This window comes from Gossypium raimondii, chromosome 4, assembly GCF_025698545.1.
Source record: "Gossypium raimondii isolate GPD5lz chromosome 4, ASM2569854v1, whole genome shotgun sequence".
In the NCBI taxonomy this organism is placed as follows: Eukaryota; Viridiplantae; Streptophyta; class Magnoliopsida; order Malvales; family Malvaceae; genus Gossypium; species Gossypium raimondii.
The window spans coordinates 241,433-259,468 of record NC_068568.1 but is presented as its reverse complement, the minus strand read 5'-3'; the positions used below and the strand labels follow the sequence as shown (position 1 = coordinate 259,468).

Genomic DNA, 18,036 nt, shown 5'->3' with positions numbered 1-18,036 from the left:
TTATTATATTAAATATAAAAATTTATATTTTAGGTTGGATTTAATTATTATTTATCATTATAATATAAATATAAATATATAAAAATATTATTTATCATATATAATTAATATAATATTATTTTATAACATAATATTCAAGTCGGGTTGGGCTACGCCATGCTAGGCTAAAAAATTCTTACCCAATGCTCAACTCATATAGAAAATGAGCCTTAAATTTTACCTAAATCTATTTTTTGAGCTTCATATTTTGTCCAAACCCTATCATTTTTAAGTGGACTTTTATGCCTGGGTCTGGGTGAGTGACCCGACCCATGAGCTGGTTGACTGAGTCTTAACCTTCCAAAAAATTATGATTCAATTTAGGTTCATAAAACTTTTTCGAACTTCGTCCATGCTTACTAATTCATCATCTTAACATTGATATTTTTGTTAGAAAATGTGTTTCTTTTTTAAAAGAAATCTATGCCAATATTTTAACTAGAATAGATAATGATATCAACTATTTCGATTAACTAAGGATATTTATTGAAACAGAAGGACCAAATTATAACAAAATAAAATATAGGAACTAAATATTGAATTTTAGCATAGTGGAGAGACGAAGGCCACAATTTGACCAAAAAACTACCCTCACTTTTCAAAGCTCTCCCATTCCCTCCCTTTTTTTCCCGCTTTCTCCCTTCTTAAAAACTTTCACCTTAAATCCCTAATCCCCAAACGGCCAAACCCTACTTCCACTCTCCCAAGAAAGGATACGGCGTTTACCTTGTCGTTTAACCTTCCGCCGCCGACGATGGATCTCAGGTGCCGGTCCTTTCCCAGGCATTCCCTTACTCGATCCGAGCCTTTCCTAAAGTACCTCAAACCCGGTGCACTAGCTCGACTTAGGGACTCGCGAATCAGCGCTAGATCACACCGACCGAGTCCCGTTTTTCAGATCTCGCTGCCCGATCTGCGGTCCAACGACGTTCGATCATTTTCCATTGCCGTCGACAGCATTCCTTGCTTTGTGGCGACGAGGAGGGCTTACGGGCCTAAGTGTCTTCAAAGGAAGAAGCTATCTGCTGGCAAAGGAATGATTTTTCTTAATTCAACACAGTCAGCTTTGGATTTGCTGGATCCTGCGGTGGATCTGCTAAGTAGTGAATGAAATCAGTTTAATATATGTGAATTTGAGCTCTTTTTTCACCTTAATTTAGCTCTAGATTTATAGATTAACATACTACTCTTCTTGTCTTGTTTAATTCAACAAAAATAATTAAAGTAATAATAATTGCAATCAAATCCCAATTTCCCCTTTTGATTTCGTTATTTGCAGTTTGACAGATTTCGGCTCTTTTTTTCTTTTTCTTTTCGGCTGATAATAGATGAATTTTAATATTTAATAGTAAAATAGATAATTTTTAATAAAAATCAATTTGTTCTTTTGATTTAAAGTATAAGATTTGATTTGTTAATTTTTTATTAAAGGAAATAAAATGTAATTTAATTCTTCATAATTCTTTTACCTAAACAGCCAGTGCTTGACATAAATTTATCTTGTGTAATAATATTTAATGTTTTGTAAATATTTTCATGTTTCAATAATAATTTTAAGGAAAAAAAATGTTTAGGTGAAATCAAGGTGTCCACTATTAGTAGTAATGATTAATCTTATCGTTTTAACATTATAATACTCTTAACTCAGCAATGATTTTCTTGGCATCCATTGCTTAAGTTTGCTCCCAATCGTGACTTGTGTTACGTAACAGAAAAACACCTCGATTAATAGTTAAATTTATTGAGGCTTAAACTTTTTTTGTCCAAGTTAATCTTAAACTTGACAATTGAACACATTGAGGCTTGAACTCTTTTTTCAAATTAGTCCATAAATTTGACAATTATTCTTACATTGATAACTAAATCTTTTCCAAGTTAGTCCTTGATATTTACTTGAAAATCTTAAGAGTTGAAATCTCAATCCGTGAACAATTATCAATTTCAAATTCTAATATGAAAACAATTATCAAATTCGAAACTAATTATCTAATTCAAGCCCTAATATGAGAACAATTATTAAATTCAAGAATTTAAGAATTATTGTCAAGTTGAAATCCTAACCCAAAATTTATATGATCCAAGTTGCGATTCAATACTAGACTATTAGTAACATAATATGTTTAACTCACAATTAGTTAAAATATATGTATCATATTCATGCTTTGGTATAACCAAGTGTCATTCATGTCCAATCCAATTTACAACCTATAAAGACTATCCTTTTCACGGTTCGTAATTGCCCCTCCAACAATGCTATTTTCAAAATTCAAACTTAAGTTCTTTTCTTAATATAATGTAACTTTACTATTACACCCAACAATTGTTAGTATTCATGCTTAAGATTTCAACACACACGATAAGGTACGATCATAAAAACCCCAAGATACAACATTCATACATGGATTGTCTAAGGGAGTAAAAAAGGCGATCCAATTCTCAAAAATGGGGACAGCCAAACAAAGAGGATGCATTGCATTAAAAAGGGATCATCTTACAAACACAAAAAGGGTAGGAATTGTGGTGCCAGCAGCAGCCATTGCCATGTAAATGCCAATAGTTGAAATTGAGATGTCTCCTGGTTCACGTTCCCATCATTTGGATTAATAATATATATTAACTGCTATCGGTGCCTTTCTTGGTAGGATTGTACACACTGAACTCGCCGAATTCTCGTCTCCCACTGGCAAAAACAGCCTCCAATGTTAAATCCTTTGGACAAAGAAAATATATCAATATATAAATGAAACGAGTCATTAATTAGTAATCAACACATATAGTAAGTTGCCGTAAATTTTTTCCAGGCAGGTGGAGGTGGGAGATGGTTAACAGTTATCTTATCATGGCAAAGATTCTAAGGATAGGAACTGATATTAAGTTCTAAGTGTGTGCTCTAGCTGTGTAGTAGGTATTAACTTTGCAGGGGCCTTGGAGTTGATAGGGATATAAATGTGGTATTCGCAAGCTATTCTAGTTCGACTCGAGAAAAACTCAAACTCAGTTCAATAAATTATTGAGCCGAGCTCGAGCTACCGGTCTAGCAGAATTCAAGCACTGTAAAACTCTGTGTGAGCGGGAACTTTTCATTTTAATAAATTTTTATATTAACTTACATTTCCACCGTTATAGAAAGAGCTTAAGCATGAATGAGCTAGAGCTTGAATATGAATGAACTTCGTCGAGATCAAGTTAAATCTTGAGTACAAAAATTCATAAACAAGCATAATTGAACTCAAACTTAGAAATTGATGTTCCATCAAGCTCGAGCTAAGTACCAAGCCTCAAATTCCAAGTTGAGCCCAAGCTTACTGCTATTCAGATTCGGTTCAGCTCAATTACACCACTAGGAGGTGAAGCTTGAGTAGTTTGTATGCCACACAGAGTGAGATTAGAACAGATATATACTGACACTTAAAATCTGAATTAGGGTTAGACATCTAAATGATGAGAGAATTCATGAAAAACAAAGGCCTAATTCATGATTTGGCTCTTGAAGCATACCCATTTTCCCACTTTCGCATTTTTGTCCATTTTGATACCTAAAGTATTCCTCCATTATAGTGCGGTTACTACTGACTATCATGGTTTTAGACTAATGTAAGTTTAAGGTACCTTGCTATAGCACAGTAACTACAGACTTTATCATGGTTTTAGACTAATACTGATCAAGTTCTTAGCTAATGAAATCATAATTGGCATAAGACCCAAATTTGAGGGGATCGAGCATTGACCTAAATGCACGGACAACAGAACCAAGAAGGGCTTCTTTCATTTTAAGACCCAGTCCACAGGTCAAGGAGGCATTAGTCTCTGTTTTCATACTGAATGATTTCTCTCTTCTCAAACTTAAATTTATCGATGAGTAAAAGCTGTAGCCTATGAGAATTCCTGTCTTTCCTCAGATATGGTCATAAATCTTACTTTGGAACGCTTCTCAAATTCCCTCAAGAACAATCCAATCCTCAATGCATTCGGTTTCTCACTTACCATATCCTCGGTCTTCCTATAATCTCCATAGTTCTATAAGAACAGAAGCTAAAACAACTAACAAATATGACAGAGCAGATGCATACCTGTGCATTACATCCCAGCCAGCAGGTAAAAAGTGAGGATGAACAGCTTCGACAAAAACGTGCCTCCATCGCTGACAAAATTGACGAATGCCTTCCTCTCCAGATTCATTTAATATATGATCGACAACTTGTTTCCCGTGAGGTCCATGTCCTAGTAGAGACAATTTTGAATTATGTTTGAATGGGATGTTCCCGTTGTATCTGGCACAAGATGAGTCAACTATTTCCTTCGGTATGCTGCTCTCAGATTTATCACCAGGATTGACCGCTGACACACTTTTAGTCTCAGAGATTTCACTGCCATGTGAATTCATATCATTGCAAGCTGTTGCCACTCCGAAATCAGAACATGCTGGAGAATTGTTTGTATGATCCGTATATGTTACCATACAAAAGTCCAAGTCATCCTTTGTCCCCGATGCTTCTTTTGATGTATCAACTTTTGTTGAATTAGAAACATCTGCAATAAAATCTGAAGCATCGGGACGGTCAACATTTGATGGATCTGATGTGGTAGATAAGATCCTAGTTGCATCATTACTTTCTTGTTCTTTAACAGGAGGGATTCTTGTAGACTGTTTTAAAGATAAGCCTTTCTTCTTCTCGAGTCTTCTTCTCTCATGAGGACTCATGCCCACTACCAAGGCTCTTTCTAAATCTTCGTTGGAGATTTCCCGTCCTCCATAATATCTCATAACAATCTGCAAAAGCAACACGAAGAAGGAAAAAGGATTCATTTACTTAAAGAGATTACTATGAAATATACTGCCAAGATGCTACAGCAAAGCCCTACAATTTTTTGTGACTAATGATAAATATTATGCTGGAAAGGGAATCAAAAGATAAGCTTTCAGACCTGGGTCAGTTCATCACGGCGGCTGGGAGGCATTTCAGGTCCATGACGCAAAAGAGCCTTGGCAGCTGTTCGCAATTGTAGTGGTGAGACACCTGAATCAGCAAAGTTAGTTGACTCAGATGACCCAGATACAATAGGCGCTTGAGTTGAATCAACCACCTTACGGACATAAAGTGGAATTCCAAATTCTCCAGCAATCTGTTTCTTGTATTTCTCAGCAGCAGCATGAGCGACTTCATGACAGTCAACACAAAGTAGGACTATGTCATGAGAGCGATGGCTCTTCAAGTGCTCAGGAAAGTGAATTCTGTAGCACGAGGGAATTACCCGGTAGCGTAAGTAGTGATTGCCTTCACCACAGCCAACACATATGTTTTTCTTACTTTGGATGTAAAAATCATTATCTTCATCCTCTGGGCGGCCTTTTGGTTCGAAAAGAAGCATTATTGCAGGAGGGTCGTCATCAACAAGTTTTGCCAGATCTCGACTAAGATACCTATTAGATAATAACATTAACTTGTCAAATTGAACATAACTTTTGTGGTTAAATAGAGAAATAAGATATAGAAAAAAGGAGCACCAACCATTCGAGCTTCCTGCGATCACAATAACATAACAGCCGTCCATCATTTGCATAGATCCTACAATTATGGTAAACTGGAGATTTGCAGGAAAATTTTTGAATAAATAGCTGACGAGAAGCTTTTTTAGCAACATGTTTTGGGTTTTTGAACCCATTTTGTTTGGTATTTAATCTAGTTTCTAGTTTCAGGCTACTATTCATCAATAATGCATAGTTAAATACAGACAACGGACAGCTCCCATTTGGACCAAGACAATTTTGAATAACCATGGGAAAGAATTTATCAAGATTGCCCAACTTATCCTGGATTAGTTCATGGACATCTATCCAATGGCTGCAAACAACAGGTGAAGGAGATGGCAGTGAAGAGCTGAGATTCGAAGAATCAATATTCAAATCAGCTTGAATTATGGTGCCATAAATATCTACTTGAGTTGTAGGGACTTTTTCAGAGAGAGCGACAATAGCATAATCAGATAATATGTATCTTGTGCTCTCATCATGCACACGAGCCTGAAAAGAAGTAGCACCACATGTAAAGCATCAAACGATAACTACTATTTTCAGGAGAAACCAACTAAATGAATGAAGAAAAGAACACAAGTTTTTTACTTTAGAAAAGAAGAGATGTTAATAAGAGAAAAAGCTTAAAAACAATAGAAAATTCTTTTGATTGCATATACTAACAATAAAAATTGCTCCAGTAGACAACTATTACCACATTTACTGATCACTCCATTCTGTCAACAAAGTTTGACAGAGCATCAGAACAAAAGAAATGCAGCCTTGGAGTTTCCCTAATCAATAAGAAGAATGCTACATCCAGTACTGAAGCAATCTTAACTTGGTAGTTTAAAGTATAGTTAACACTTACCATTAAATCTCTCCATGCACACAGTCTCCTAACAAGATCCTGAAACTGGAATTAAGAACAAAGCATAAGAATATGATGTAAAATTAAGTACAATATACTGAAAACATGGCCAATCTTTTAATGTTTCGAGTGTTTGTAATGTGGAGAGACGCGAACCTTTGTTTCACCAGATATAGCAGCAGCTCCCTGACCATTCAATTGGCGAGAAAGAATTGAAAATGCAGCAGATTCCCCAGGAAAACCATCGATCTCTTTAGCATAGAGTTGCAAACAAATCATGTTTGATCGCCGACTAGCCTCGAGAACAAAATTGAACTTGTCATCGGTGCAGGATGAATATTCTGATGCATTAATATATTAGCATGTGGATGCTACAAAAAACAATAGATATAGGTCTTTCTAGCATTTGTGAATTAAAAATTACCATTTGAAATATTATATGCACTCTTCAATGATTAACCTTGTTCTTTATGCTAAAAACCCCTTGAATGGAAAGATATTAGCCTCAAACTAAGGCCTTCAAGTTGGATCCCCTCTGACTACCTTTAATACACACCCCCTCCTACCCCTAGACAAGAGAAAAAAAAAAAGCACTAATTGATTGTGAATGTCTTCCTTTAACAATTCAGAGTGATAATTCTTTGGATTTTGGCATAATCATTTAATCTCTACCATCACCAATATATGTAGAACTTTCCTATTATGATCTGTTGCCCCAAACTTCCAATCCACTTCTAGACAAACAAGATAAAATACCAATATCCAAACAATCTTTAGGTAGCAAACATACCACAGTCCTGTTTTTTGAGCTCAGCAAATAAACAATTTGCAATATACAGTAGATAATGCGCATCCGTACGAGCATATTGCACCATTTCGTCTGATAGTGGACGTTGTCTCCAGTCTTCACGCTGTAATGCAATGCAACATTAAAATAAATAAGTTTAAGATCAGTGTTCGAGATAGGGAAGTTTAAGACGATGAACAATAAATGTTGTAAAAAGCACTTGAGCAAGAGTCAACCACATACCTGCAATAATTTATTTTTGGCCACACCACAATAAGTTTCAAGTAAGTAGGCCAATGATTTCTGGGGCTTTGATAAAACTTCACATGCCTGTGCCGAAGTAAGAGAAATGTGAATAGAGTAGTAAATTGATTATGGTTAGTCATTATAAAGCAACGTTTCTGCAATCTGCTTGCCTGCATTTCCAGTAACTAACATTTAACCTAGGCAAAATTCTACCATGTTTGTTATAAACAAATGATTGACACTCACCTTAGCAGTATCAAATAGATTGACAACATATATGTGGAAGTCTCTTTGCAACCACACAATGTCACCATCAGCCCCATGGAAAACCTGCATTGAATCAGAAGCAGTCCAACACGAGATCAGGATACTTTGATCTTACTACTGTCTTAGCAATAATGCACAATAAATTGAACCAAATGTAATTAATCAATAAATTCATAACATTGAGATAAAATCAATTTTACTTTCTATGGAAAAAGGGTGGCATGAACATTGCATTTAGGGAAAAACACAAAAAACCAGTTTGACCAATCCTTCTCGTCTTCTATGACAAATTAGGAACAATTATTTAGAACAGAAAAAAAAAATAGAGCTGAACTTAGAAAGCGATATTGTTTCTGACATAACTGTGTTAGATTGTTACGCGAAGTATGAAGAATGACAGTGCAGTAATCGGAAAGTAAAGCATAAATGATAAAGAAACCAGAAATTCATGAAGTAGAAGAAAGAAATATTAATAACAGATAAAGAATTATAGAAAAGAGAAGGAACATGAGAAAAGAGAGAGAGCTTGTGAGTGTAACACTCGATTTAATCATCATTGATAGCATAAGAATGATAAAGCAGCACCTAGGCTACTTATAGGAGTTCAGGCGTTCTAGATACATCAATAACAAAAAAAAAATAGCAAACGAGCTACAGCTGTACCACTTGTTATAACAACAATAACAGACTTAATTGATAAACCAGAAACCAAATGGGCCGTTAACGGAAATGCTAAACCAGAAATGGGCCAGAACAAGGTAGACGGTTTCTCACAAGCATTTTAACAAACACCTTGAAGTCATAGGCGGCGAGTAAGCTATGTTGTGCTTAACTCAAACATATCATTGAACACCTGAAGGTCATTCTTACTGCCTGATAAACTGTTCCTCATATAACTTAATAACATTAACATGCATTCCATCGTATGGAGATGATATTTTAAAGTTCTAATTCTTTAAAATGACTATTTGCTTCAGCATCCAAAAGCAGCATTTTGGCTTTTCCTTTCGATAAATGAGTTCTAAACTTGAAAGTAAAATCTATACCTTGCAAATATTAGGATCAGCAAAAACGGGACGAAGAATGCCCATTGAATCATGTAAGGCAATTACATCCACCAAATAGTCTTCCATCTCAGTAGAAATCTGCTCTTTATACCATTAAACTATTAAAAAATATTTAAAAATTCAAAGTTCAACAAGTTAACGTTTTGTTATCACTGATTAACCTGAATTAGAGCGGTGAAGCCTAGAAACGACCGTAGGCTATGCTGCTCAGTATCAACAGCGAAAACCGTTTGTTCACTCAACACTCGAGCTAGTTGACTCAGTTGCAACTCGGATTCAACCCAAACATAAGAATCACCCATTTTCATATCAAAATCATCCATCGCAATCTTAGAAAACTGGAGCTGCGGATCCTCCATCAATGCCGTTATCTCCGCTTCATACGGATGAGTCAAAGTCGAAGGTTTCTCTACAACATAATTAAATCATTCAAAAAAAAAAAGAAGCTAAACTTCACGGAAGAAGAAGATGAGCAAGAACAAGTGGAAGGTTATTTACCTTTAACGGAATCCGACTGGCGGTTGAAATGATTGAAAGGAGAATAAGAGTTATCAGCTAAGACACGCTTGAAATTCAGCTGCGACTTTGGTTCGGAGTGTAAGTAACAGCGAATTTCAGATCTCCGCTGCTTGCGGCGGCGGCTGAATAGGTGAGCGGTGAAGAAGATAGAGATAGCAGCTACCGATGCGATTGTGAGTAACATTTTCATCTTCTCTTTCTTGTCCGCCATTATCGCAGCTCTATTTAAGGAGAAAAAAAGAAGCTATTTATGGTTTGCCGGTTTCAGAGAAGGACTGAGAGAGGGAAGACTCGGCCTGAATGAGGTTTAATGTTGCCGCGAGCCGGCGGTTCATGGTAGCACGTTAAACGGTTTGTTTCGCGTTATATCTCTGGGCTTGGTTTGCAAGCCCAAATATTCGGAAGGGTTCTTTTACATATTGTGGTCCAACCCAATTCCCTTTTTTTCTATTATCGAATTACCATTTATTAATTAAATTTATAAATTATATAAATATTAATGTTAGATAAATGATTTGAAGCCCTAATAATAACACAATTAGCACAACTCAAACACAGGCCACACCTAAGACAATATCAAACCAACACACAAGGTTAATGTTAGATAAATGATTATTATTTAATAATTTGAGGTTTTGTATTGGTCAATCCAAAACGAGCTTCAAATGAAAAACACTCATAAAGAATTATTTATCTCTAACTTTGTAAAAAATATTTTAGATTTCTTTTAATTTTTCGTATCTTTTAACATTTGAACTTGCATTGTTTGTCAAATCACCTCAAAATGGATTAAAAAATTAATACTATTAACTTTACTACATGGCTACACGTGGATGTCATGTCATCAACTAATTAATTTTTTTAATTTAATAAATTTAAAAAAATGTAAATTTTATAATTATTAAAAATTATAATATATATAAATATTTGTTAATTTTAAAAAATTAATTAATTGTTGGTGTGGCATACACGTGGATGTCAAATAGTTAAGTCAACAGATGTTAACCTTTCCATCTGTTTTGAGGTGATTTAAAATGTACAGCCCAATTTTGCCCACTACCCAAACATAAAACCCAATTACAACCCAAACCCAAGACCCAACAAATTAAACCAAGCCCAAATACCCAACAGGCCCAAAACTAATTTGTCAAAGTAAGGTTTCAGCTTTTCTGAAACCCTAGTACTGCCGCCATCCTAGCCTGCCCTAGCGCCGCCACGTCGCTTCATTAGTGCAAGTGGCCACTTACTCTCTGCCATCGCTCAACTGCTCACCTGCAAACAAACAAATAAAGAAAGCAGCAACAACAAGCAAAGAAAAAGAGAAAAATTTGTAAAATGGCTCTATATAAAGCCATTTGAACATCACCAGGAGGGGGGCTTTTTTTTTCCCTTTTTTTTTGCTTTTTCTTTTGATTTTTTCTTTTCATCTTTCTTTCTTGTAACAGACGGACACCAATCAAAAAAAAATAAAAAGCAAAAGTTTGAAGAGATCCAAAGAAATAAGGTGTTAAGATCTTTGTTTTTGTTTTTATTTATTTTTCTTTATTTTTTCCCCTTGAAAATACGTATATATATACTTTCTTTATTTCACACTTAAAAAAAAAAACAGTTTATATATATACAAATAAATTAGAAATAAAAAAAAAGTAAAAAAATTATCTTTGAATTTTCCGGCCACCGCGACGGCGTGGACGACGATTTTCCTCACCGGATTCTGGGCAGTGCTGGAAAGGGGGAGAGGAAGTTTGAGAGCTTTTGTCAGTTATTTTATGAAAGAAGGGAAAATGAATTTTTTTGAAAATTTTTGCAATTTATAGGGATACAAAACGGCGCCGTTTTGGCCTAGCCCCAGAACGCCCAAAACGACGCCGTTTTGGCTTTGACTCGATTCGCCCAACCCGCTCCAGGCCAGGATCCGTGTGTTTTTAGCGGAAGGGCTAATTGCGCTTTCAGCCCTTCCACTTTTAAATGATTTTGCAATCAAGTTTTTTTTTTTAATTTCGCCCTGTAATATATTTTTCTTTATAATCTGGTCCACCTTGAAGCTGTGCGTTTTGGAGGGACGGGATTATTTTCCATTTGGTCCCTCCTTGTTATTCGCGCATTCATTGTGGTCCTTCCCCTTTATTTTATTTACGATTTGACCCCAAATGTTATTTTTTAATTCAATCTAGCCCTCTGTTTGTATTTAGGTTATTTTATTATTAAAAACAATAATTTGATATTATTATTATTATTATTATTATTATTATTATCATTATTTATTAGTTTTATTTTCCTTATATCTATTCGGTACTGTTTTGTTAGTAATTATTCTAGCTTATTTTTCATAAATACCTATATATATCTATACCTATTCTTTATATCTCAAAATCCTTTCCTATATTTTATGATTTGTATATACATATTTTCTTTTATTTTACAATGTATACGCGCATATATATCTATATATGTTTTATTATTTTATTCTTGTAAATATATACATGTACACCTACTTTTTACATGTGTTTCATTATTTTCATATTTCATAATTTTATATACCTACGTATATATGTACATATTTTATATATACATATTTATATGTTCTTTATATTTAAAATATTTTATATATATTATATATTTTAATAAGCATACGTATTTTAATTTATATCTATATACATATATATATATATATATCTCTCTTTACATTTTTAATTGTATCCACTATTTATTTATTTCATTTTCATTATTATTATTTTGAATGAATGTTTTAATTTTATTCGTTTGTATATGTTGTTATTTTGTATGTTGTAGATTTGACCTTTTATTTATTTCATATTATGCTATTGCTCGTATCATTTTTATACTTTCGTATTCATTATGGTTCATCATGCATAACAACAATGTAATTTGTTTTCACATTCTTTACTACGACTTCGTGTTTTATTTTACTCGATATAATAAAATTTGTTTTAAAAAATAGTATTTCGTGTTTAGATTCGAGAAGATCGTACCCTAACTTACTGGGTTTCGATTTTTACGATGAATCTAAATGCACGAATCTTTTCAAACTCAAGTTTTAAATGATATCGGGATTTAAAAAAAATCGTGTCCTAACTTACTAGGCGTGATACCTTTATTCTAAACCCGAGATAATTAAATGTCTTTTTAAATAAGTAAATTTTTCGGCATGTATTCTTGTATCGGGAATTTGATAAGTTGTGTCCTAACGCATTGGATATGACATGTCGTTTTCTCGAGATGAGGATTTTTTCTAAAAAATAATAAAGGTAATGTTTTGCGTTTGGAGATTCGAGAAAACGTGCCCTAATGTGCTGGGTTTCGATTTTTCTCGTTCGATCAAATAGCCAAATATCCTTTTAAAATTTCAAATTAAGATAATATTTTGCGTTTGGAAATTCGAAGAAACGTGCCCTAATGTGCTGGGTTCCGATTTTTTTCGTTTAACCAAATAGCCAAATATTCTCTTAAATCTTAATCCATGTCATTCAAGTTTTTTTAGGATCGTATTTTAAATCTTTTTAAAGTTTTCAGTTTTCGACACTAAGACATTAAGTAATCAACTAGGTACCAATTTTGGGCGTATCGAGGGTGCTAATCCTTCTTCGTGCGTAACCGACTCCCGAACCTGTTTTTCTGAATTTCGTGGACCAAAACCGTTGTTTTAATAAAATCAAATCGTTTATTAAAAACAACCACTTTTCAAGGTGATCCGATCACACCTTATAAAAAAGGATTGGTGGCGACTCCCGTTTCATTTTTCAAAACCCAAGTCGACCCCGTTTTCCATAAAAAAAATGGTGTCAACATGGAAAATAGCAAAAATTCAATATTAGAAAAGATGAAAAATTAAATAAATGACTAAAATAACATTTTATTTTTTGTTAAGTCGAAAGGTTAGATAAGCCACTATACTTAAATAATAATAAATGTTGAAATTTTGGAACTTTTAAATGCTTAAGTTCAAGTCCAAATGCCATCGTGGGCTATTGCTCAAATTATTCTGAGTTTAGATTTCACTGTATCAAAACCTTTTGATTTAAGTCCACATATATTCTGATTCTTTATTTATTGTATTTTTTATTTAATTGATTATAGCTTATTATATGCTTGCTCAAGACTTGATTTGAAATTTGAACTTAAAGTATTATCCAAGCAGACTCAGATTTGTAAATAACTAATTCAAATTCATATTATATATTTTAAAAATATTTATATTATTTTTCAATTTTATATTCAATAAATTTATATATATTTTATTTAGTAAAATTTTATATATAAGCATCTTAACAAATTTTTAAATAATATATTACTATTTATTTAATTTTTATGTGTTACATATTATATTAAAAATATTGAAAACAAGCTAGGCTCAAGAAGCGAATGTTTGAGCTCAATCTCGGCTATATTTTAAATGGATATAATTTTCTGCCAAAACCCATTTATACGACTTAATATTTTTTGTTTAAATTCTCTCTTCGAACAAATAACCGACCCATAAATATGTGTACAACTTTCCCATCCCTAATTTAACCCTCATCGAAGAGGGAAGCCCGGCCCATTTTCAGCCTAAAAAAGGCCCGTTTATCCCCCTATCCTCTCCCGGTTCCTCAATGGCCAATATCACGGCTTACGGCGACGACGAATACCCAATAAACAAAACAGATTTCAGAGACAAAAATCTCATAAACAATGAACAATAACGTCCTCAAATTCCAACATCACCAACCTTCTCATCTCCGAATTTCCCAAACTACCCTTCCCCGCCACCCTACTTCCCTTCTTCACCTCTTTCCCAAATTATCCTTCCGACCATCTTCATTTTCCTTGTCCAAAACCTCCCGGTCCTTCAAATTTTCGAGCCTTTCCAAGGTCGAACAGCCGGTTTATTTCGACGATGAAGAAGAGAGAGGAGGACCCAGCAATGAGTCGGTTGTGGAATTCGAAGACTTGGTACAAAACGGCGTCGTTTACAGGGAGACGCTGAGATTGGTGGAGTGTTCCATGTTTGCTGCTGTTACTGGACTTGTTTACTTTTTGAGCAATTCCCTTGCAATTGAGGTATTTTTTTTCTCATTTTCCAATTGCAAAATGGCCTTTTTTTTTGGTCATTTATTGAATTACTGTATTTAGAGAAATGTGTTCATCGTTCTTCTAATTGTCTTTAGTTTCATTAGCTCATAGAGAGGTGAATGTTTATAGGTTAGATGTAAAAGGTTTCTTTTGTCTCAAGGCAACTGTAAATGGTTGGAAATTGAGATTTCCATGAAGATGATTCAAATTCAAGCTTAAATTTAAAGCATGCAATGGGGTTCGTGAGATAGGGAAGATTATATTTCATGGTCTAGTTTAAGGTCGAGTGATATTTTGTATTATAATAGAGAAGGTTTTAATATTTTTGAGCTTTTAGCTTTATAGTAGTTAACTTTGTTTTATAAGCTATGTTTATATATATAATATTTAAAGCATGCAATGGGAGTTGTAAGATAGGAAAGATTATACTTCATGGTCTAGTTTAAGGTCAAATGATATTTTGTATTATAACAAAGAAGGTTTTAGTGTTTTTGAACTTTTAGCTTTGAGCTTTATAATAGTTAAATTTGTTTTGATATGAAGCAAATATATATATAATTTATAATGCATCAGAGTATAGCTCTTGGATTGAAGTAGTTTTACTCAATCATGTATGGTGAGTTCTTTCTTTTGATTCATTCATTTCTCTCTGATGGGTCATTTTTAGAGTGTAAAAATTCACATTTCTGCAATATGAACCTTCTATATATTTGGTTTGTGGAAACAACTGTTAGTATACTACATGCCATGTTTATGGACTATTGCTATACATGTTGCCAACTATGATTGATTTTTGCGAACAGAACTACTTCGGGTGTTTCTTTTCATTGCCGATCGTGATCTCCTCTATGCGATGGGGTGTTGCGTGTGGGAGGAAACAGTTGGTTTGTAACTCATATCAAGATCTAATGAGTATCGATACTGTTCGAAAGTTATCGGTTGCCTAACTATTGAGATGGTCTTTTTTCGTGGCAGGTGGCGACGGTTTTGTTATTGTTTGTCTTGTCTGGCCCGGTAAAAGCCATAAACTATCTGGTGAGCCGAATCTGATCAAATTTGAACTTATTTTGCTTGATCTGTATTGAGTTAAGCCACTAAACTATTTCCCATTAGAATCTTGTGTGCTCTCTCTACTTCTTTTTCAGCGATATAATGATTAAGTGCGTGTTTGATATTTGTGAATGGGGTTTTAGGTAGAAACGACGCAAGTAAAAGTAGCATGGAGGCTCCTATACTAGGAGTCAGGTTGCATTTTGCCCTTCTTACTCAAAAGATGGGCAAATTGGTCCCTGAATGTTAGATCAAAGAGTAAACTGGTCCTTTTACCAAATGACGTAACATTCTGATGATTTTGCTTTTTAAGTAAAAAAGTCTCATATGCTTTTGCCATGTTTCACTCGTGTTGAGTGTATATTTCATTTGCAGCTCTTAACTGAATTGACCAAGTAAAATACCCTTTTAGATAAAGTTTCCTTTTTCTGCCAAAGTTGCATCGATATGGTGATGATTGACTAACTTTTTCCATTTCTTGCCCATGCAGCTTACTCACGGAATACTTGGTTTTGTAATGGGTGCTTTATGGAGGTAATTTAGTTGTTTTTGCCCTTATGTATGTTTGTTAAAGCTTTACATATAAGCTATGTTACTAGAACTTGGAAGTGAACATTGGATACAAGTATGTACCGAATACGGGTATGCTCAAAATAAAGTTTTTTCATATATTTGGATCCCTTACGTACTTTAGGAGAAATGAAGAGTTGGAGCAACATAGCGTATAAGAAATGTAGTGCTTTCCTTTATATATGTTTGTTATAGTTTTTCATATAGAAATGTATCTGAATGATGTGTGATATTGTTTTACTATATGTATGATGAATGCCTTGTGTTTTATCAATTACTAACTAGTTTCGTGCACTATTTTGCCTTATATTTACTCAGGTCGGGAGCTGATTGGACTGTCACGATTCCGTTGTGTACACTTGTAGTTTCTTCTCCCTTATCGCATGTTCTTTCTCCTTAGAATCGATATGATTCTTTCTTCACAACGTGAACTGCCATTGTTGACAATTGCAGGCTCGAGCGATCGGTTTGGTGGGCTATGTCTTGACAACCTCTTTCTTAATTAGAGAAAACATACTGGCTCTGGTAGTTCGAGTTCGATATCCTTTTTATGTTTCTAGCCTTTGTACTTCAGTATTGGAAATTAACTCGCATAGTTCTTTCCTAATGCCTTCAGATCACCATAAACATTCATGCTTCTCTCTCGTACATTTTTGCTGCTGTTGGTATCAACTTGATTCCATCAATGAACTTCATATATACCTTATTTGGGATTTTGGTACAGTTGAACTACCTTTACGCTCTCTTACTTCTTTCGTTTTCGGGTACTCGAAACACTTAAAACTGTTATTGTGCTAAATTCAACAGGTTTTGCTCAATAGTGCCTCCTTTGTGTTCTTGCTGCACCTCTTGTATTCATTGTTCCTTACAAGAATGGGAATGAAAACTTCATTGAGATTGCCAAGATGGTTCAAGAAAGCTATATAATGGTAATCTACGTTTACTCGGACTTTTCGTTAACATGCCTGTATTTGCTTCATATTCGAACATGTGTATAAGAATATGATTCTTCAAATATATAGAAAAACAGTAAATGTACTTGAGAGGTTCCTCTATTATAGGAATTGATCAAATTAGTCTCTATTATTAAATAGATCAATTTAGTCCCTATACTATTAAAAAGAATCAAGTGAGGCCAATTTGGAATAGAGTTAACATTTGCTGTTTTAAAAAAGGAATCATTTATTGTTTAACAGGGATAATACTTTTAAGTTTTTATGGTCCCGTAAATGAAATTTTTGTTTGGAATTGTACTGCAATTGAAAAAAAATTTCAAGACATTTTTCATGCAGTAAATGTTAATTTTATTACAATTTGAGCTTATTTAATTCTTTTTAATAGTGCACTAAATTGATCATACGAATGTTGAAAACATATCTCTATATGACACTCATCCGAGTCCGAGTAACATGGATGGTGAAATGTGATAGTTATGGTTCTCCATACTTGTAATTGTAATTAATTTGACATTTGTGATCTGATTTGTATATCTTCACTGTAATTTGCAGCTCTTGCCATACATGGTGAATTGAAATTATTGATGTTAATGCAGTATTTTATTATTATCATAACATCCATGGAATTTGGAGTTACAGTTTTATCATTTCCAATGTTTTATTTTTCCTATTTTCAAGTTTTCACTCAAAAAAAAAGGCTTTGGAGGTTGGTAGTAGCTCGTTCTAAGGATCGGATTATTGTTCAATTCGATCGATTTTATCTAAATCGGGTCAATAAAATATTTAATAAAAAGAATTAGAAATAAATTTTAAAATCCGAAAAATTAGAGGATTAAAAGCTAGAAATAAAAATATAGAAATTAAATTTTAATCTTATATTTTCTTTAAAATTGGAAAAAAAAAACTTAAGCTTGAGGTTGGCCCTACTCATCCTCAAATTATTTTTTAAATTTCAAAATAATAAAAATATAGATTCATATTTAAATTTTAAATAAATTTATTTAAGCAATGTCGGGAATGTGTTTTATATGGTGTATAAAACGTGTGCAAACGTTAACCAAGTTTCCAACTGAAGTGAC

General features: G+C 33.8%; 2 protein-coding genes across 3 annotated transcripts; one reads left to right on the top strand and one right to left on the bottom strand.

The window, feature by feature from the left end:
- Nucleotides 1-2,295: 2,295 nt before the first annotated feature.
- On the bottom strand, nucleotides 2,296-9,635 carry LOC105779511 (protein RRP6-like 3). 2 transcript variants are annotated; one of them, XM_052629024.1, is made up of 12 exons: nucleotides 9,288-9,635; nucleotides 8,951-9,198; nucleotides 8,769-8,867; nucleotides 7,702-7,785; nucleotides 7,453-7,539; nucleotides 7,213-7,333; nucleotides 6,579-6,763; nucleotides 6,423-6,467; nucleotides 5,550-6,061; nucleotides 4,966-5,461; nucleotides 4,110-4,810; nucleotides 2,296-2,748 (listed from the first exon to the last, which is right to left on the bottom strand). In XM_052629024.1, the coding sequence occupies exons 1-12, from the start codon at nucleotides 9,517-9,519 to the stop codon at nucleotides 2,742-2,744; spliced, it is 2,817 nt and encodes a 938-aa protein (XP_052484984.1). In that variant the 5' UTR covers nucleotides 9,520-9,635; the 3' UTR covers nucleotides 2,296-2,741. The 2 variants fall into 2 exon arrangements, with proteins under 2 accessions (XP_052484984.1, XP_012458746.1); XM_012603292.2 differs by having other exon boundaries at nucleotides 2,296-2,719; nucleotides 9,288-9,634.
- Nucleotides 9,636-13,915: 4,280 nt separating this feature from the next.
- LOC105779516 (uncharacterized) lies at nucleotides 13,916-17,056 on the top strand. Its single transcript, XM_012603299.2, has 8 exons — nucleotides 13,916-14,369; nucleotides 15,185-15,265; nucleotides 15,357-15,416; nucleotides 15,922-15,965; nucleotides 16,320-16,362; nucleotides 16,455-16,526; nucleotides 16,618-16,719; nucleotides 16,809-17,056. Exons 1-8 carry the CDS (start codon nucleotides 14,001-14,003, stop codon nucleotides 16,926-16,928), a joined length of 891 nt encoding a protein of 296 aa, XP_012458753.1. The 5' UTR covers nucleotides 13,916-14,000; the 3' UTR covers nucleotides 16,929-17,056.
- The last annotated feature ends 980 nt before the right edge of the window (nucleotides 17,057-18,036 follow it).

Coding starts and splice junctions, on each gene's coding strand:
- LOC105779511 (XM_012603292.2), bottom strand. CDS start 9,519: ATGGCGGACAAGAAAGAGAAGATGAAAATGTTACTCACAATCGCATCG. Junction 6,468..6,578: donor CTATATCTGGTGAAACAAAG/GTTCGCGTCTCT, acceptor TCTTAATTCCAG/TTTCAGGATCTTGTTAGGAG. Junction 4,811..4,965: donor GCCGTGATGAACTGACCCAG/GTCTGAAAGCTT, acceptor TTGCTTTTGCAG/ATTGTTATGAGATATTATGG.
- LOC105779516 (XM_012603299.2), top strand. CDS start 14,001: ATGAACAATAACGTCCTCAAATTCCAACATCACCAACCTTCTCATCTC. Junction 15,417..15,921: donor TAAAAGCCATAAACTATCTG/GTGAGCCGAATC, acceptor TTGCCCATGCAG/CTTACTCACGGAATACTTGG. Junction 16,363..16,454: donor CGATTCCGTTGTGTACACTT/GTAGTTTCTTCT, acceptor TGACAATTGCAG/GCTCGAGCGATCGGTTTGGT.